We start from the raw sequence: 22,611 nt of genomic DNA on the forward strand, positions 1-22,611 counted from the left end.
TTAATCTAACCCGTTTGACAAGAAAAACTATCTTTGAATGGTACAAAAATAACTGCAATATCTGTTCTTACAAGTGACTAATCAGCAAGATCACTAAAAGGCACTCTCATTTGTGCCCGTAACATATCGCAAGTTACATGAAAAGTTTTACCAGATACGGTGTTAACCCTCAAAGTGCTAACCATATTTACTTGTAGTGCTACACGGTTTTTAGGAGTTTTGCAAGCACATGTTAAAAATAAACAAATAACTATATAAAAAGTTAGGAAGTACAAAAAATTTAAGAAGTATAAGAAATTATATATCTTTTTACAGCCAATGCAACAGAATAAGAAAATAATTAATTACAATTACTTATCATCGCATTTTGAATGTTATTAACTGTTTTTATGAAAATATTATGCTTACTTTTTCAAATTTAGCACAGCATATAAATTATTAATACTTACTCAAATAAAAAAACCAAGATTAAAAAAATATAACGGTTTGGAAATTTCATTTCTATAAAAAAGCATAGGAACAAAAAATGTGCTACTTGTGCCCACTGAAAAGCTGAAAAGCCCTAAAACCTCGCAATCACTTAAACAAATGAGTTTTATAACATCCAAAAATGGTCCTTTTTAGTATTTTTGACCTGTATTATGATTAAAAAGCTAAAAAATCTAAAATAAAACTCTGAAGGATAACCAAAAGTACTTTAGCTATCAACAGAAAAATTACTCGTTTAAATAGTGACTAGCGTACAAAACGATTCCAGCTGATGATATGCAAAGGTAAAATCATTTTTTAGTCTATCAACAGTATTTAGGAAAAAATAAAGGGCGGCAAAGTGGATAAATTAATGGTCCTGTTTTTTCTAATCTATTATTATACAACATAGATTGAGAATGCCCACCCCCCCCCCCCCCCACCCCCCCCCCCCCCCACCCCCCCCCCCCCCCACCCCCCCCCCCCCCCACCCCCCCCCCCCCCCACCCCCCCCCCCCCCCAATGTTAATCATCGAATAACAGAACTATCAATCAATATCAATGTATCTAAAATACTAAACTAAAGTCACATATTTCAAACTAATAGAAATAGTTTAAACAATTGTGTAATGTCATAATACTAAAAGAATCATTTAATAAAAACCATTAATCAAACAACAAAATTAAGACAGATGACAGAAAAAATTTCATTTAAATAATATAGGAAATGTAACAACAAAACAAAAATCTTGAAACTGAGAAAGTAAATAATCTTTAAGTGTTATTTTGTTTAGTTTTTCTAAGTTAACAATCTTTTAATTTAAAAGAAGTTATAGATAAAGGTTGTGTTTAGAATATGAAGGTCTGTATTACAGTTGGTACAGATGATTTATTTATTGTTCAGATTAATTGCTATTGGTTTGATTATATCGATGTGTATAATAATTCAATACCATTTGATAATGATATAAAAAACCGGGACCGCTTATCATACTCTATATCCAATACCACTTTTGGATTGTATTTTGGAAGTTCATGGAGGAGAAAAATCAACCCAGTCCTGCTGCAATTGTACAGAAATATCTCAAGGAAAGATGAGGGATAATTGATTTTGATAAGGAGATGACCAACTGGTTTCAACAAGGTACTACTTTGGACCCTATACTTTTCTCTACGATGGTGGTATTGTACTTGTGGCTAACAGAATGAGAGCAACTTGTGGGATATCGTGTTGATTCAACATTAAGAGCATTTCTTATCACATTCACAGCATCAGATTGTAATCAAATAGCTTAGGGACTATAGATTGGAATGCACCTGAGAAAATAGAGTCTCTTGTTATAAATGAAGACACATCCAAACACAGATAACTTTCAATATAAATGGAATGTGTTACAAAATTTGCACGGATACTACAGTTTGAACTTTTGGTTTGAACTACTTGGTCTTTTGGTCTTAGAAGAAGTCCGATGGACAGTATAAGGGCTGCTATTAAAACTGAGTGGTTCCTGTCTTAAACAAGAAGTAACAAGGAAGTATTTTAGTAAATAATAGACTGATTTTACTAATAGTTTGAGCTTAGTGTTCTGTGAAGAATTTTCTCCGTCATAGTTCTTTCCAAAGATGTTATATTATTGTGATCTATATGTGTATCACAGAATATTTCCCTCTTATTAAACCATGTAACAAATTTTGTTACGTTTTATTCCAAAATGCAAAATTTAAACTTTTATAACTTGTGGATCTTTTTTATTGGAAACTTTGTTTAAAATGTGTTTTTTAGATTTAGTCTATAAAGGAACAAGTAAAGAGCATTTAATCAAAGGTTGTAACAGCTCAGATCAAAAAAGTATTTGACAAAAATATATTAAATTGTAGGATATAACATTTTTTTTATAAAAAATGCAGTATAAAATATAAAAAGTGATGTAGACAGATAAAAACAGACTTGTGTGTAATCAGAGAAAGTAGAGAGTAGATGAAAGTAAACTTATAAAATATGACCTAGAACTTGTTCACAATAAACAATTTTCCATTTCCTTATTTTGTTTGTTACAGAATTGATGATCAATGCAATATTAATCAATTCTACCAGCCATGAGTAAAAGTCAAAAGAAGTTAGAAGCTCGAGTGGCGAGGAAATCTCCGAGGATTAATCAGGTGTGGTGTAGTAATAAAGATTATTGTAGCGTGCACGAGATTGTTAACCATCAGTAATTAAATATGATGGTACTTTGGTGTTATCTGGAGACCACTATCTCCCTATCTACTATTTGTTATTAAGCTATATAAGTAGGTAAATACTTAGGTACGTATTATAAATAGAAAAAGTTCAAGTTAACATTTACAAGTACTCACATGACCTGAGGTTGAATTTAATACTATCTTAATGGTTGTTTTTCTTCTTTTTTTATCCCAGATTGTCTAACTTTTCCCAACATCAGATCTGGCATGTGATCTGAGGTCAGGAAAATACCAATCGGAAATGCCCCTGGTCATCAGTGCAGGTTTTGGTGGTGCCAAAGGCACCACCAAATTGAAGCTCAGATCATATAATCGAGCTTCAGTACCGTAATTGAAGCTCAGATCATGTGAACGCTCATAAATGGTAACTTTAACTTTGGTACTGCTATTTTTGGTAACATATGTTAAACTAACCTAAAGCTTCTTATTTATATCAAGTAATAATAAGTTGTGGGTAGGGACAGAGTGGCCTCTGGATAATACCAAAGTACCAGTATATTTCAAGTATTGACAATTTAACAGCCAATACATTCGTATTCATTGAAACAATTTCAAACAGTTTCAGGAAGTTGCTCCGTTGGAGTCCAGAGGAAAACAGAATCAAAATCTTCAGAAGTCAAAGCCTCAGAGAAAGAACGAAATGTTCATTGAGGATGTGTATGAGAAGGTACAGTATACTTTGTCACATTTAATATTTGTCTATTGTAGTACAAAGGTAATTTGTGTCTGACATAGTGTTAGTTTTATCAGCTATAATTTCAATATCCATTATGAGTTGTAATTTATTCTCTTTCGTGCTATGTTTTATCCAGTAATTCAAGATTGAATTGTTAATTTTAATATCTTTTTTTTGTATTTTTATTGTTTATTTTAAACAGCTGGTTCAATATTCAACCATGAAAAAAAACAACTGTCTCTCAACTGACAATAATATCTTATGCTTCTGGCTTGTGCAAGCATACTTTTAAAGTGGTCATGCTCACTTTGGCTCAGACGGATTTTGTTGAACAAAGTACTGTTGGAATTGTAACAAAAATTGCAAAATAATTGATATCTTGTGAATTTTTAATAATAATACTGGTGTTTTTTGTTATTTGATTTTTAAATCTTCAGCAGACGACTGGTATATTTTACTGGTAAAGTAAATAATACAATTATTATTTTAAGGTTTCTACATTTTTATTAGAACGTATGAGCAAAGTTTTGGTATCTGTGCTGTACCAATTCTAAAGATATTTTTTTGTAAAACATACAAAATGGGGCTAACAGCTAAACAACATTTCTCAATCTATGTTTATGACATTTTTTGTCTGAAATTATGGCTGTACATGCTGTATTATAATTGTCCCAAGCTACAATCAAGCAAATCCAAAACAATGAATTTAACAATGAAAATATCCGCTAAATATTAAAGGTAACATTGTGCTGTTTACTTACCACTCATCACTATCTCCATTATCAAGCAAGGCATAGATTAATTAAAAATGTATTTTAATACAAGTGGATTGAATTATTATCTACTTGTATTATCTTGTAGGTTTGGCCTTGCAGAATACTTATAGGCCTTATGAGTTGGTGTGCGTTTATTGTTCCCTAAGTTTGTGTACTGTTGAGTGATAAGAGTTACAGTTACCTGTTCCATTTGCTACTTTTTTACCTTCTGTAATGGCTGAGGTAAATATTAGTAATGTGAATGCTCATTTTTAGAGACAAGACTCACATGACTATAACCTAAGTTTTCCGGTTCACACTGAGTAAAAACATTGTTAACACAATTAAAACCTTGAAGTACTTTGGTCTTGATGTGAAGAGCTATCTTAAGTCAACATGTTAAATTGAAAATTGGTTTAAATTTTTGGTTTCAAAAGTTAACATATTGGTTACCAATGATGTATATTGCCCGTCATCTGTTAACATCACTGTAATTACCGATGCTGGCCACTGCTTGTCACGCTAAGTTCATAAATTTTGGAGTTCAAAAACATTCCCAATATATTTGGCATTTGTCTATACTTTTAATAGCAATGGTCTGTTAAAATACAACAGGTTAGATTTTGAAGCTGGTCAACTCTCTCGAAATCGATTGTTGTTTACCGTTTAATCTGTTGATTGTTTGTGTTGATTAGTTGCAGTCTGAAATGAGGTGTTGCGGTAAAATGAAGTCACAGTAAAATTAACATCTTTTTCAGAAGTTTTAGTAACGAGTGAAGACGTATTGTGACCTGTATTCCATATTTCAGTTTTAATGATTAGTGTTTTGTATAGTTTTTTATTAAGTGCATGTTTATAGAGTTAGTGAATTTGACAAACAACATGTAGGTTGTGACTTAGGCGTGCCCACAACGCTTTGGTATGATTTGTTTATTTTAACCTAGTTTGCAGTTATGTATTAGGTTAGTTCTTTACCTGAAGAAGAGATCAGATTGCAGATCTCGAAACGTAGTGTTACTGATTTCTTGTTTCACTGAACGATGGCAAATGTCCGGAAAAATCCTGTTTCCTTCACAATCCTTGTAGCTAGATAACTAAATACTTAAAATATAAGATAATAAACTACAATTTTGTTGTTATATAGATATGGTAGTTTAATACTTTGTATTGACCCTATGCATTCACACAATGATTTCTGTTGGAAATGAAAAATTCTGTACCTGAGGGTATTTGAATTGGTAGTCAATGGGTTAAAGAAATACTGAAAAAAATGTTACAATTATTTCCTAAGAACTACCTGTAGTATTTTGTGTAATTGATTAACGTAGTGGTAGTACGTGTATTTTTTGAGGAAAGTTGCATGCAGTGGATATTTATCTCAGAGGAAAACTGTCACAATACTTGACAATCACTTTAATAACATGTGATTATGTTGTCACTAAGATAGTAAATAGCTATTAATGTCACGTCGCACCTGATTTCAGTCTCAGAGTGCGAAAGATATGATTCGAGGCAGCACAGGGCTTGTGTACGACACTCGTATGGTGAAGCACAGGTGTCTGTGGTACCCAGCTCATCTCGAGTGTCCAGACAGATTCATGAAAACATTAGACAGGTAATTTTATTTACTTTTTGTAGTGTTACTATTAAAATAGATGTACAAAGCAGTAACTTTGGTATGGTATCTTATTTGTAGCATGTTTGTTTTAGAGGTCCGGTTCAACCGTTTAGTACATGGAATATATTATCAGCCTTAATTTCGGCACTAAGATAACAAAGATACAGTAGTATATTAATACTTTGTATTTTTAATGGTTGTTCTGATTTCTGAACTCTGCAAACCTTTGTTTTTCAATTCAAAATATATAAGTCATTCACAAATTATGTGCTGTTTTACATAATTTATAGTCAATAATAATATATTTGTTGATATAGCTGAAAATCTGTTCTTGTTTTTTTTGTACAAATTATGTGAAACGTAAGTATAGTTAAATACATAAAGTTGTGTGAACAAGTAACAATCTATTCCAACTGAAGTGCTGGCTCAAGTAAAATTATCTGGAATTTTTACCATGAGTACTTTGTTAAAACTCCTACATTTTACACCCTTATTTCTTTTTTTGTACCGTAGCACAATACATTTTAAAGATATAAATAATATGCCTACAAATACTTTATAGTTTTTGTTGTAAAGTGTATACTTTTTGAATATTAAAACGATGATTAACTACTGATTAGCATTACGCAAATTGCTGATTGCAGAAACGTAATTTTGTTGTACTTTGTGTATGAAAACCCATAGGTAGGTACCTAATTCACAGATAATCGTAGTTTTGTTAATAGTATTTTACTAGCAGTTCTGTATTTATGTTCAAGTATTGCCATGAGTCTACTGCACATATTCCTGGATGGCAGTTAATCAATAGTATACAACTTACCGTTTGCAAAATGTGTTTTTATTGTACTCTTTGCTTTAAAACCTGTAAATAGGTAACCTAATTAAAAAAACGATCATACTTTTATAGATAATATTTTGATTGCAGTTAATATTTTTAATATTTATGTTCATGCAATGCCTCGAGTTTGCTGCTTCTATTTGTTGGTGACTGATGATTAGTTGGTAATACGCAAATTACCAATTTCTAAAAAGTGTTTTTTATTACTTTGTCTATGGAAAAACGTTAATAGATATCCTAATTAACAAATTACCGCGCTTTTGTAAATAATATTTAGCTTGTAGTTTCTATTTTGTATGTTTACGTTTGTGCAGTGCTACAGGTCTGCTGCGTCTATGCGCGGATGTTAGCTGCTCGACGGGAAGCAAACAGACAATCACTAATTTTAGTTCACTTCACAATTGTTGTAGCCAATACATTTTATATCATCAGACAGTCTCCAAAGCTTTAAGACCGGCTATTATATTTGTAATGTATCGTATATGTATATGTATTGTATTGTATTGTATTTGTAATAATGTATATGTATTATTATTTTTTATTATTGACATTTATATTCTGTTCATAAATTATGTTGGCATTACGGATCATACGATTTATTCAATAAACGTACATTGGCGGAGCAAGTCTTGCGATCCGACTAACCAATCAAATCAAAGCACCATCCCTCTCCAAATAACAAGAGCCTTTCTCTCTCTCTCCTTGTTCAACCATCAACGATGTAACACCACGTCATATGTGTCCGCTCCGCCGGTGTAGTTTGCAAAGTAAATTCGAATATTATTTCACTCCTTACAAGAAATGACATTAATGGTGCAGTGCATAGGACATACAGTTTGGCGGCGACACTACAATATTGATGATGAAATCATACTTAGATTAAAAAACCTAATAGGATTGGAAATTTGAGAACCAGGAATAATTTTTTGTATGATTCAAAATCAGATTCTAGATTTAAAAATTCTGCATTTTTCCATCAGTAATTTATTCCATCAACTAGCTGACCCGGTGAACTTCGTTTTCACTTACCTCTTGGCCATGTTGCTACCTTTGTTAACATATTTACATATGTACTTTATCAATTTTTACAGAGTTACAAAATTCCACATTGATGTGAGTTTCAAAAGTTTTGGACAATATTGGCGAGTACGGCACAATCCAACAATTATCTACATCAAAATTTTGTCCTTTTATCTTCACAATTACAGATCGCCCACCGTCCTCAACTGATTGCCGACGATACAACGGGTAACCATTATTTCCCGAGATGGTTTCAGCAATCAATGCTCTAGGGTATCGCTTAACACTTGCCGTCGTCGACCATACAGGGGGAGTTGTTGAAAAACTCCGCAAGGTCCATGTATCATATGTTTACTTACTACTGCATGCAATTTTGGGTCAAGTGTTTCATCGGGAATCTCGGCTGAAATTATGGAATCAATGTCTTCTGGCCTTAATTTATCAACTAACCAAACTAATATGTGCGCATGTGGCAAGACCACGCTTTTACCACTCAAACAGAGTACATCCAACAACGTAACTTGGCCATACACACGATGCTTTATAATGAAATTCATTAAAGATTTTAATTTTTGCTTAAACACTCTGGCAGTGATGCCATGCCTATCAATTGGTGTTTGGCCGTTTGTAGCAATTCTTTCTTAATTTCCATCCATTGTGGGTTACAGGTGAACGTAATAAATAGGTCTGGACGGCCATATTTTCTAACATACGACATCGCATCTTGCGCGTATTCGTGCATGTGGCGCGGGCTTCCAATGTAAGTGGCCGTCAAAATTGTAATTTTTTTCCACATTTTCTGCATTGCAACGGCATTAATAGCATCACGAATCTGTATGAATAAAAATCATAGAGCTGACTTTTTTGTTGGTTTTCAGCACCTGGAATGAGAAATGATAAACAATGACATTTTTGCATACATTAAATATACACATTTATTGTCAAATTATCATCATTAGCCTATCATATCGGACAAAATGCAATCAATGTATTTGTCGGCACTATAATCGATTTCTGGATCGTAGGAGAATGCTGCTCGTTCCAGGTTCACAGGAGCATTGCGTTTGCGGAATCGGTCAATTTCCTTTTCCCGGGCTCGCTGCTGTTGTGATCGATGTGCCCGAATTCGTTGCATTCTTAGCCTATCCACTTCATTCTGATTTACTGTAGAACGCAAATGTGCCATACCAATACGACTGTTATCATTATCAGTCTCTTGCTGGTCATCAGTGCGATTAGCGCGTGAGGTAGCTCGCCGCACATTCGATCTACTTCAACGACCTAATATGTTAGGTCGTTTTTCTTCTCGGCATTGTAAGCAGTATCTGATATTAATGTTTTCTTGCACTAATATGTTAACTATAATGGCGACAGCTGTTTTACCCAAAATTGAATGCAGTAGTAGTAAGTAAACATATGATATGAGACACTTCGTCATTTGTATTTGTTACAGCTGTAAAACTAATTATCGATACATAAACATAAATCAAACGTTTGACAGGTAAGAACAGTTTGTATGGGAAAATCAAATTGTCGTTTTTAGTATTTTCCTTGCAATTTTGTTATATTTTCTCATCGTTTAAACCTTCCCTGGACTTCCACGAACATTTCAAGACCAAAATTAGCCAAATCGGTTCAGCCGTTCTCGAGTTTTAGCGAGGACTAACGAACGGAAATTCATTTTTATTTATATAGATATGTATGAATAGTTTGTTTATTAAACAAATCTTTCAAATAGGTAGAAGAGAAAAGAAGTAACTTGATAATCTAAAAAAAACTTATGGTCAAATGTATGGTTATTTTATCTAGAGGAACTGTTTTCCGGTTGAAGAGAGATTTATCTCAGTAAATAACTGAAAATAAATAAAAAATAAAAATGAAAATTGTTATTTCAATTTTATTAAGAGAAAATCTGCCTAGTTTAGTTGATCCCAACTAAACTTACAGCCTCTAGAAGCTCTCAGTTTCTGAAAGCTATCAAACTTATATAGAATCATTTCTATTCCATTACGTATTCATACCAATATTGGTTAAAATACATCAAACCACAAATGTTAAGAGCAGTTTTTATAGAAAATGGTTTTGTCCTAGAATGTCTATGTCAATTTTATCCATTACTATATTAGAGTCATTTAAAACTAGTAGATGAAGGTCGTTTAGATCAGGTCAACAGATCAGATTATGAATAATTCATTTGGTACAATTGATTGTAGTTTAATTATCTAAGTTTTTCCTGTTCACATTACATTGAAACATTGCTTACGTAACCATTTTAATCTAGAAGAAAAGAATATTGTCTCTTAAAACTATTACGCACATTTTTTGAAAGTCGCATAAACCTGCTGTATGCACACTGCTTTATTTTTTATGTTTTTGTATAACAAATTATTTTCCCAATTTTTATTCAGTATATTGTAATGTCTATGGTACCAAAAGCCAAAAGTTACAGAAGTAAATTGAAACTAAATAGAGGACTGTAAAGTTTATCAAAATAAATGTAATAATATACTATCATATGTTTTTGTGGGTATACATTTCTTTTAATGTTAAAAAATAACTTTAAAGCCTGACAACGACAAGAAATAATAAAAACTTTTCAATGGCAATCCAAATATTTCAATTCTGCATTTAATTGATTGATTGATTGATTGATTTATTTATTTCCAAAATTTATGTACAGAGTTAAATATAATACATAACAAAAAACTTATAGGAAATTATCCCCACATGGGCATCAGCCTGTGTGTGGGGAAACGAGTTCCTCAGTCTGCACTACCAATAACACACAAAAAACTTAAATTAAAATAAGGAAATGAATTGTCATTAAATAAAAACATTTTTATTAACAAATGAGAAATGAAGATTTAACCTCTAAAATAAACCATACAAGGCCAGAGCATGGAATACATGAGCAAATTCAGTTAATAAATAATCTAAATTTGAAAGGAATATACTTATTTAGAAAATATAATTTGAAGACTTAAAAATGTAATTTTATAAAAAACTTGTAACTTACATAAAAAAAGGGCAATCAGAAAGACTTAATTAAAAATTAGCCGACATATAAGTAGAGAGAGACTTGGACCACACACTGCACACCCACCCCACACACACTAAACACACACACACACACACACACACACCAATCACGCACACGCACACATGCACGCACTACACGTACTCATTGGCCTGCAGTCAAAACGATTGTACAAACTCACCAAACACTCAGACTAACATTGATTGTAATACAAAAATATAACAGAAATTTAATACATAAAAAAGCATATCTAGGTGTAGATTGAGGAAAAATACTGACGAAATCCATCTCGCCCAGCATCTACTAACCATTGACTAATTTTTTGTACGTACTAAAAGTGCAAGGTCTTGGGTTTTTTATAAAGTATGGTAATTTTGAGAAAATTATATGAGCAATATAGTGAGATGATGTTGAATTAAAGGCTTTAACGAGTCTAGGAACAAAAATTCTGTTTTTTCACTTCATGTGAAGAACGCGTAAAATGGCTGTGGTTACTGTGAATGAAAATTGAATCTCGATGTTGAAAAATGTACAAAATTAATGTTCGGATATATAATTGCGAGACGTTAAAAACTTTAAATTCTTCAAATAATAAATTGGTTGGATAAGTACGATTTCGCTTCAGAGCTACTTTTAGCTATAACATATCAAAGCTATAACATATCAAAAATTTAAACCCTAGGGGAAAGAAATACTAATTTATAATAAAATTGTTATGACATAAAATGAGTTCCAAACATTGATCCTATGACGTTTGTTTCATAAAATGGTACTGACACTGAGTCACAAAATCTATTTACAAATTGTTGCTAACGTTTTATATATTTACAATAATGGTAGGCTTATAAAAAATGCTAGGCCAAACTGCAAATATGTAAACGGGCAAACTCATTGGACGGCAGCCCCCTTGACAAGAAGAACAGTCAGTTCTTGATCTTTTAATATTACCCCTGTCACATTTGGTTCCCTTATTTGAACAAACCCAACAATTTTTCACCTTGTTATCAGGTAATTTGATCAACAAAGAAAAACTGAAACTGTGAACATCTAAATACACCTCAGTATTTTTAACAAAAAAAGTCAGACATTAAATAGATGATTAATGTTGATTATTAAATCGCCAATAAACTAAAAAAATACTATAAAACACAATTAAATATATATTTCTTGAGCCAATATATACCTTATTTCAAAACATGGAATCGGTGGACAATAACTTGTTCGCCCGTACGTTTCACGTAGATTTCGGTAGACAAAATATTGTCCGCCCGGGTGAAAATTGTTAAATAAATTCTTTAACCCTTCCCACGCTGTAGACGGATATATTAGAATGATAGACTCTGACCTAAATGGCAACTACAGTTATATCCGATATTATAGATTATGTCTCTTGGGTTATGTTTTTTAGTTCACAAAAGGCCTTTGAAATGCCCAGTGCACGCTTTGTGCTTATCACTGTTGCCAAGGAAGTGTTTATAAACGATCTTCACTCTGCAGTAGGGGGAGGGGAGCAGCCTTTGTTTAACTCTGACCACCTGCTTGTCAGTTCTGCACCTCCTACAGAGCTATAACCAAACATATCCGTGGCGTGTGTATTACTGCTTCCTCGGTTGTCACGAGTGTACGTCTACTATGTATCTCTTTGTTATTCTTCATCGTGTGGTAGTGTCGTGATTAGTTTGAAATATTTATCTTGTTTTATAAAATATAATTAAACTTTAAAACTAAAAATTAAATTTTACAATGAAATTAAAATATATTTGAAACAAACAGTTTTGTAAATAGTTCTTTTTTATTTTCATCAATAAATACACTAGTTTTAAGTAAAATGCCCTGTTTTATACTTTTTTTGCTTTTACGTTTTAAAATTAGTTATAGTAAAAATTAGCTTTGAACTTAAAGAAATAAAATTTTTACTTGTCTTGGCGTTATCTGCAAGTTAATGGATATATTAGTGGGGTGCGTAGGGTTAAATATTTCTACCTTGATGTGGAGAGCCGTCTTAGCCACCAGTGTTAAACCGAAACGTTCGGTACAAATTGTGACAGTTCGTGCCGGATGTTGACAGATGTGAGGAGCTCGGACTGGTGAAGCGCTGTCAACCGGTTGATGTCAGAGAAGCTACCGAGACTGAACTGCTGACGTGCCACACTCAGGCTCACATCGATCGGCTTAGAGAGACAAACAACAACCACGATGTGGACCAGATGGAACAGTTAGCATCTAAATTCGATGCCATCTACATTCACCCAGTAAGTATTATTTTATGATTTAGTTATCTATCAATAGGATCTCGGACATTTGCCTTTGTTATATATTACAAAAAGTATAACACTATATTTTTACCCCTCTTCTTTAAGTGTAAAAAGTAAAAAGTTTGGCAATGGACTGTAGGCTAACTCAAACAAGTGATAATGTAAATAAATTAATATGTAAATCCAGACTACAGAATGAACCGAAACTATGTCACTTCACAGAAGTAAAAGGCACAAACAACAAGTCACTCAAGCACTCAAATCATCTGTCAATAATAAACTTTAAACAAAGAGTATCTATTACCATTGAATTTATTCTTAACATATATATTTTGTTCTTGGAGCCTCTTAACCCTTTCCACTCGGATTTTTTTCACCAGTCTGCCCCCTCAGCTCGTATGTATTTTAGCATATTTTCAGTAAAAACCCATTTTTAGCAAACTGGAAGTCAATAAAGTATATAGATTATTATATTGTATAATAATTTTATTTTATTTGTAATTTATAGCATAGAGATATAAAATTTGATACTTACACTAATAATTTTATATTTTAGCACGGTATGGTATCGTTCAAAACACTCTGCAGGATGAAGACCAGGATTTTTTGAACAGGTTTTACAATAGTAAAGTGTTTCCTTTCTTCCTCCTGGCACCTTTCTATTGCTACAAACAGCACAGTCTTTAGATTTTTTTGTTGGATGAGCTGGGTGTTTGTTTAGCCTTTCTTCTTTTTGTACTGATATTGAATAAGGACGACCCCGCTTCAAACTCATAGGGTTACGGACATGGCCTACAAGTTCAGTGATGAGGATTTCTCTGAAATTCCTGTGTTGAATAGTTTTTTCTCCATGGTTTTGTTCATTCGTGTTTAACAAGAAAAAGCTATTTACTATTCCCACTTCCAACATCCAGAAAAATAGCTTTCTCCACCATTTCAGAGATTTACGGGAAAATTTGTAGGAAGCAATATAGTGGTCTGCTTGGTCCAAGCCACCCATATATTTGTTATACTGACAGATAACTGTTGGCTTTTGTATGTTTATTTGATGTTCCTTGCCTCTTCATTCTAATTCAGCAATAACTTCTGAATCAGAAAGAAAAGATGTACTTGTTAACGACATATCGAGTCACTAATGAGAACGCGTTTGAAAATTGGTTAGGAAACGTGACTACAATGATAAAGCAAAATAAATCATCAGCCGACCAATCGTAGTTCAGCTGTCATTTATTAGTTCCTGAGAATGCTGTGCGATCGCAGCACAAATCGGAAACATTGTAGTCCGCCTAAAATAAAGTAAAGCTGACGTCATTGCAATGTCGGATGGTGTCCGACATACGAGTGGAACGGTAAAATAGCAATGTCGGACGAAGTCCGACACACGAGTGGAAAGGGTTAACTACTACTTGCATTATCTCACAGATTTTCATGTATGTAAATTATACAGATTATAAATTATGCCTACTATTAAATAAATTGTATTTTCTTTTTACATATTGGAATTGGAATTGTTATATATCCACAAGTATCATCTGCAAGTGATCTACCTTTTTATATTAAATTAACTTGTATACATTTGGTACATTTTCGCACTAAATAAGTAAAATCTATCTTTATTTATTCATCTAAGTTGTAAACTAATTTACCATCTGAATTAAACTCATTTAACTAGTTAACAGTTTATATAATAGTGTATGAATTGTAATATTTATACACAACAATTTATACTGTGTGAGTTAAAAGTATGGATACACCCTGTTTAGTTTTGATGGATAAAGATGGAGGGATGGAACTCGGGACACCTTTCTAGGAATTAGAAGTGAACTTTTTAGTCACTGTTACAACTTTGCCTATTTCCAAAAAATGGGTTTTGGGGGGGGAGCTCAAAATTTTTAAATGTGAAGTCCCATTAAGTGACACCTCATTGGAAATGTCTTGATAAAAGAAGAAGAACAGTGGAAACTGCAGCATAGTTTAATTTAACTCTAATGTGTCTGGTGATTGGTTTTAAGTGTGTAAAGTTAAGAAAAATATGATTTGAGATAAAAAAATTTAAATTTTTTAACTGTTTTGATACTCTTAATTTCACCTCCACCAAACGTAGCATGACTGCTGATAAGTTTCGTTCATAGGAAAATCTCCTGTAGCATATTGATTATACAAGAAAAGCTACATTGTGTGCTTATGCAGTGCAAATTGGCTATTAACTCCTGGACTAGGAGGGGGGAGGAGGTTAAAACCTGTGCTAACAAGTTGAAAGTAGAAATAATAAACCCATTTGCTCTACTACAATGTGTTGTATAATAAGAGTAAAATGAAGGCAGACAGAATCAGCATATCTCTGTCTGGCATCTGCATTATACAGTATCCTCTCAGACTGTGATTAGCATATCTATGTCTAGCATCTAGATGAGGGTAGGTCTAAACAATTATTCATCCTGACTAAAGTAGTATACACCTAGTATTACATGATAAATATGTACTTTTATAAACTGCTAAGAATTGCAAAATGAAATTGGAGCTTTATGATTAATTCAAAAAAAATAATTGGAATTCTTTGGAATTAATCAAAGAGAGAGATTTTTTTTTTGGAATTTGGTTTTTTTTTTATTTGGAATTGGATTTGGAATTTGGAGGCTTTGGGAATCGGCCTTTCCTTTTTTTTTAAAAAAAAAAGAAAGAAAGAATGAATTATGACTGAAACTGCATTTATTGAAAAAATTAAGATGCCAAGAGCATTAGATTGTTCTGTAAAGTTCAGATATGTTGAAAATAAGATAAGTTTACTTTTAAGAATTTCCAAGTTATCCTCCAAGTTTTGGATATTAGTTGTAATTTATTTAACAGTAAAAAGGATTAATGAAACATATTTTTTATTTCCAAATTCAGTAACAGAAAAAAATTATTTCACATATAATTGTCAAGATTCTATTCTAAAATACTCTATAAATTAAACCTTTATATTGGCTCTATGAACAATTATCATCTGTATCTTTTAAGAACAGAAAACTAGAATGAATTAATATACAATATAAAACTGATAATTAATAAAATCACCTGACATGCTCAGAATACTTTTAAAAATTTTGGTAAATTAATTTTTTATTTTAAAAATTATGCAGAGTTCTTCGTCTAAGGTCCATATTACTTATTTACTGTGATTTAGAAGATGAAATAAATCTTATTTTTAATATACAACTTTTAATCATTCAATGGATTAATACAACGTCAAAATAAAGTTTACAAGATATTTCATGTATCCAGGCAGAAAAACTTATAATTTACTGGAATGTTGTCCTTCGATTGATACAAAAAACATTGCAACTTCCATATTTTCTATGTACTGTAAGTAAATTGTCCAAAACTGAAAACTGCACTCAAGTTTAGAGTTACAAAATTCAGATATAATAACAATTTTAATCCAGTTGTAGCCTAATCAAATCCAAATTAATTTGGATAATTATTGGCTCTATCTCTTTAATACAGTAACAGTCAGAATAATTTTGAATACAGAAATGAATAGAGAATCAAAAATCAGGTCTGGCCATAACAGTGTTTAATTTTTGTTGTGATAGTTTTAGAAATACATAAACTTGTTTTTGACATTTTCAGGAAACTTTCAACTTGGCTCTATTGTCAGCTGGTTGCACCATACAACTTGTCCACGAAGTTTGCAGTGGCACGGTTCAAAATGGAATGGCTATTGTGAGGTGGGTTGACTATAATTGGTATTATTAAGTTGTTAAGTGAACACTACACAAGTCTGGAGGCAGCTTATTCAATGTCCACTCTTTCAGCTTAGAAGTGGTATTCTAAACAATGTAGGTATCTAAGAAACTACTTTTTTATAGTTTTTGTTAAATTTGAATAAACCATCTAATTGATTAAATGTTAATTATTGTAAAGTAAGAATTTCTTAGATATAAGTTTTAAATATTGTTCACACAAAAAATGTTTTATACAAATGGAAATACGGATAAAATACAATATCCATATTACAACTAAATAGAAGTACTCTACACCACGTATCAGGTAACAGGCTTTACTGAGGTTGTGTGAAAAATTTATAATCTTAAACTCACTTCAATCTTGAGATGTTCTGTGGACAGACAGACAACCATACAGAAAAGAAATTTGTACATTCCTCCAACAAACAAAAGAGAAATAGTGTTAGCCTACCGAGTGATAGCTATCAACGACGCTCAGTTAAATTCCATGGTTGAACATGCACTCATTTTTGTCTATGGAGAAATTAAGTCTAAACATGAAATATAGTATACATACCTTATGGTACATTCACATCATTGCTCATTTAAATTATGTTTCACAACAGTGTTCAAATAATAAAAGTTCCGAGAGTTGGAGGGAGTAACACAACGCAATAAGTGCACTGAAATCAAATTTTGTTCCAATTTTAACATTGATTTTCCACTGAATTATTTCTTTTCTTTTTCTTTTTAAAAAGAAAGGAGGGAGGGAGACAGAGGGTGGGGGAGGGAGAGAGAATTGTATTTAAAAAGTTTTCATCTAGAGTCAAACATAGATACTTAATCTGACAACAAAAAATAAAAATCCCTTTGTAACTGGAGCTAAAACAACAACTAGTTGCTCTCAGAATTGTCAAACTATACGACCAGCTGTAGTTAAGATCGAGAATAAAACTTGGTAATGCTACCGTCCAACCACTGACCAACAAAGTAAAAATGGCAGATGTCACAAAACTTTACAGGCATATGTGGAGTAATCGTGTTCAATGATAATGAAGCATAAAATAATTTTATCCCTACTAATATTATAAATGTGAATGTAAGTTTGTTTGTTACGCTTTCATGTGAAAACTACTTAACCGATCATCATGAAACTTTGTACACATATTCTTGCAGGTATTAGAAGTAACATAAGGTACTTTTTATTAATAAACAAACATTTATGTTTTTTGGAAAAGAACAAAAATCTCAAAATCCAACTACTTCAAAACCATCTAGCGTTGCAGTAATGAAGTTCCAACCCTGAATACTGTAATACTGTCACACTGTATATCGATGGTCACGTTAACATCTAATCCAATCCAATTGATTATAATTTCAGCTGTTTGGAATTCTATGTTTAATGTTATTTTCTTCTGTCATCCAATTGACTCCTTTGCTATGTAATGGAACAAGGCTTCAGATAACGAAATTGAGGCAGAATATACTTGGTGCTACTATTTTAACAGGTGTTGGTAAGGGAGAAAAACTGTTATCATACCTCGGATTCCAATATTCCCACCGATCATACCAATTCCAATTGAAATAGAGTTCAGTTTCCCATCAAGCTTAGCTTTGCTGTTACTATAAACAAAGCACAAGGGCAGACATTGCAGGTAGCGTGAGTGTATTTACACAATTTGCACCTGACGGAAAAACTTGTAATATAGTCATACAAAAATATTCTACATTTATACTCTGTATTTTACCTTTGCTGTAATTCAAAATTGTTTATTTTTGTTGCAGTGAAATATATTTTAACATATGTTGTTGTAAATTTAATAAAGCATATTTAAATTTTTGAAACTTCATTGTGAGTAGTAATTTTCGAGAATTGATAATCCTAGCTAAGCAATAAAATATAGTTATCATATTAATTCATTTCTTAAGTAATGATCTCCGATGCTTATTTAATAGCTTAAATGCGAGGAAAAGCTGTGTATAAAAGCTAGTATTACAATAAAGAAACAGTTATTTTAATTACATTTCCTGTTCTTTTGACATTCTCTGATAAAATAGTGGACATAAATTTTAATGTCTAATGAGTAGCAAATCAGCGTATATTGAACAAAAACACTGTTTTAATCTTAAAGCATCCATTATGAAAAATGTTTTTACTCTGGAGCCGAAAATGGGAACATTTGGAACTAAAATGATTTGTACAAATTATTACTGAATGAACGTACTTTCATCAAACTTGCTAGCATTAATACAATTGAATATTTTTGCAGACCGCGACCGACATCATGCAATGCACAACGAATTCTGTGGCTACTGTTACTTCAACAATGTGGCGTTGGCGGCCCGACACGCCCTGGACAATCTGGGTCCTCTCCGCAGAATTCTGATTGTGGACTGGGATGTTCATCATGGGCAGGCGACACAACAGATGTTCTATGATGATCCCAGGTATACCCGCAAGAAACATTTAGGGTGGAAACATGAGAAAAGTTTATACTCCATACAAAAACCTGTCTTCAATTTCATTTCCACAATTAGATCTCAGTCTTCCAAGTAGTATTAATCACAATCCATTTGAGAATGTGTTGTAGTAGAGTCCGTTATCATAATACATTATAATTATAATATGTTTTGTTATAGACCTAGTAACTTTTTTAGTTTAAAGTTTATGATTGACGATGAATGAGTAGAATGTATAATTGCTATTTAGATGTGTTACAAATAAAAGAAATATGATATTTCAACGACTGGAAGTCTGTCTCTTCTCAGGTGGCAGAAAGTAAAACCTAAGTAAAGTACGCAAAAAAAAGGGAAACAAAATAGAGTTCAACCAGTTTTTTTTTTTACTTTTTTGTGTGTTTAACATATAATTTTAGTATTGTATATGAATTGTATACAGTAATTCCATAAACAAAAAGTCAGGTTTTCGTATAAAGTTTGAAAAATATATATTTTTTATTTAGATTATGTGTAGAGGTATAATTTTCTTTGATAAGTGTATTTGTAAATTCTAAGTTATATTTATTGATTTATTCTTTTGTTTACATTTTTTTATGCTACATATAAACATGTTATTAATATATCTTAAAGGAAATAAAAAGAAACAAAAAACAATTCTTCTATTTAACACCTGAAAAAGAGGTGAAATTGAATTTATTGAAACATTGTGTTTCTTTCATTGTAATGTCTCTAAAAATTGGAACTCACTTAGTTTTTCTATTTTGTTGGTCCTTGTTCTGTTTGATGCCTTGACTTTGCTATCAAGAGTAAAGTGCTTGCTTTATACTGAACCAGATTTTTACTTTTTTGTTAATTTTTGTCTGTTTTTGGGCTTTTGTCTGTTTTGAAAAAGTGTGTATTTTCAAAGATTAAATCATCTGTTTATTTGAACTGTTTTATGATTAAAACATAATGTTTAATAAAAGAACATGACTAATTATTGATTAAAAATTAAGCAAGTTTGTACTACATTGAATAGTTACAATGTTATTTATCTCATAATTTTGCCTGCAGTGATTCCTGCAAATAGTTAGATAGAATGGCCAAAATAAACCGTTTTTTTACTGTACATATAACCTCAATTCAGTGATTAAATTGTATGCCTAATACATTTAAGAATTCATTTTGATAATTTTGTTTCAGAGTTGTTTTATTTCTCTATTCATCGCTACGAGCATGGTGAGTTCTGGCCGAACTTGCGTGAGTCAGAGTATGGACTATGTAGGAGAGGGCCAAGGCGCAGGCTACAACTTCAACGTTCCCCCTCAACGCTGTCGGCATGGCCGATGCCGATTATCTGGCGATCTTCCATCAGCTTCTGTTACCGATGGCCTCGGAGGTAAATATTCCCTTTCTAACTTTATTTTTAATATTTTTCTTATTTCACATGGAGGAATATATAGCTTTTATTTGATTTAAAAGTGAGTGAAATTGTTCAAATGAATCAAATGCCACAGAGACTCACATTAGAAGTCAGTATAGTTAAAATAGTACGGTACATTGGTTTTTAAAATGCTACAAAAAACACGAAGACTACAAATTAAGTACCGTACAAGGAAATTTACATAGATTTTAGATTTATACATGCAAATCTAATATTTTTGAACCTGGTTTTTTGTAATCCGTAACAAGTATGTATGGTGAAGTAGCATAAGAGGGATGTACATCACAATTCAAAATAAAGAATTATTATTATGTGATCAATAAAGAATAAATAAAACAGGATCTTATTTGGAGCCTTGAGGCACTCCTGAATTTGTTTACCAATAACTTTGGTTGACAAAAACAATTTGCATTTGAGTACAATAAGTGTTAAGTTTTATTGGTTTTTCAAAATAATAAAAATAAATAGCTTAAAGATGTTCAATTTAAAAAGAATTGAACATATAAGAACAATAATTATAAAAGTATTACAAAAGAACAAAAACACAATTTTATATTTTTTAGACCAATATAAAATTACAGCTTTACATTCAAGCTCAACATGTGCTATGTTCTGGTATCCAGAAATAGTATTCTATGAGATAAACATACATTTTTTAAGTAATTAGAAAAAAACAACTTATTGCAAAATTATCAAATATATTATAACATTAAATTTTGTCAAGTAAAGTAGATGTTTAATTGGAAAAACTTTTTATAAAGCCAATAATGATTATTGTATAGCCAAAAGTAAGAGAAATAAATCACCATTTTGAACATTGCCTTTTTAGACAGTTTTTATCCTTTGGATTTTTTTTTTTTTTACTTTACTGTTTGAATGTATTATTCTCATTTGTAAATTTTGTAGTAAAATATTTTCCCTCAGTTTCAGCCAGAGTTGGTGATAATCTCAGCTGGCTATGATGCTGCCGTTGGATGTCCTGAGGTATTTTTTTAATTAATTAAAATATGTTTTGTATTGTAATAATACCTGCAACACAAATTGTTATGTTAGTGAAGATGCCAAGTCCGAGATATCTTTAAAATGGACATGTACAGGGTGTTTAGCTTAAAAAAGAGGCCCCAATTGCTCATTAGCTTGAACAAAATTAACTTTTTTTTGGAAATGTATATATTTTTGTGTGAAACAGGTTAAATGCTGTTTTCAAATGTTGGTACAAACTGGAGCTGTAGTGAGGATGGCTGTTTATTCCCTGAGTATTGCAGTTTAAAAAGTGAACTGCATTTACGTAGCAGTGTTACGTTTGAACAAAGTGAGGTTAGGTTGCGTATTATTGTATTGTTGTTTGTTGAAAATGCGTTTAACTGTTGAAAGAATGTGTATTCGTGATTGAAACGTATTTAGTGATGAAATCTCCTGCTTTGTGTCGGGCAACGATTCATGGACAAATTTGAGAAAGAAGTACCAGTTAAAAGTGTAATGTAGAAGTTAGTTTAGAAAGTTTCATGAGACAGGTCAGTGTTAGACAAGCATCGTGACAGTCCAGCGGTCAGTTTTAACGGTGCAGGTCGTACAGGATATCAGAGCATCTGTTACAAGAATCTCCACATAAATCTTTTGCTAAAACTAAGCCTGGGAAAAGAACATTTTCATTAGGTTCAGTCCACACTGCTGTATGGAGAATACTGAAATGTTATCCATACCGAATGCAGGTTTTCCATGAACTGAAGGATGCTGATAATGCCAAAAGGGTTCACTACTGCTGATGGTTCAAGAAATTCATTAGAAGCAACTTGACATTTTAGATCAAGTGTTCTTTACAGATAAAGCTTGTTCCATCTTGGAGGTTATGTCAAAACTGCCGGACCTGGGTTACTGAGAATCCGCACATTTTCATCAAAACTCTCCTACACCCCAAAAAAATAGGTGTATGGTATGCGGTTTCAAGGCGAAGAATAATAGGACCTTTGTTTTTTTGAAACGACTGTGAATGCTGCTCTCTATCAAGACATTATCCAACAGTCCACAGGCTTACTGCCCAACAGGATGGTGCAACTTGCCATACAGCTCACTCTAGTATGGAGATGCTACAGGAGTTTTTTTGATGCAA

The 22,611-nt window shown here is 32.1% G+C and overlaps 1 protein-coding gene across 1 annotated transcript in view; it reads left to right on the forward strand.

The window, feature by feature from the left end:
• Window positions 1-2,507: 2,507 nt before the first annotated feature.
• LOC124363302 (histone deacetylase 6-like) overlaps window positions 2,508-22,611 on the forward strand; it is a 44,262-nt gene continuing 24,158 nt past the window's right edge. The window contains 11 exon segments of the mRNA XM_046818531.1: window positions 2,508-2,628; window positions 3,272-3,379; window positions 5,628-5,758; window positions 12,725-12,908; window positions 16,524-16,629; window positions 18,898-19,066; window position 19,213; window positions 20,263-20,331; window positions 20,333-20,377; window positions 20,379-20,456; window positions 21,426-21,485. Coding sequence (XP_046674487.1) covers window positions 2,566-2,628; window positions 3,272-3,379; window positions 5,628-5,758; window positions 12,725-12,908; window positions 16,524-16,629; window positions 18,898-19,066; window position 19,213; window positions 20,263-20,331; window positions 20,333-20,377; window positions 20,379-20,456; window positions 21,426-21,485 — 1,014 coding nt within the window. The 5' untranslated portion in view covers window positions 2,508-2,565.

This window comes from Homalodisca vitripennis, chromosome 5 (assembly GCF_021130785.1).
Source record: "Homalodisca vitripennis isolate AUS2020 chromosome 5, UT_GWSS_2.1, whole genome shotgun sequence".
NCBI classification, from domain to species: Eukaryota; Metazoa; Arthropoda; class Insecta; order Hemiptera; family Cicadellidae; genus Homalodisca; species Homalodisca vitripennis.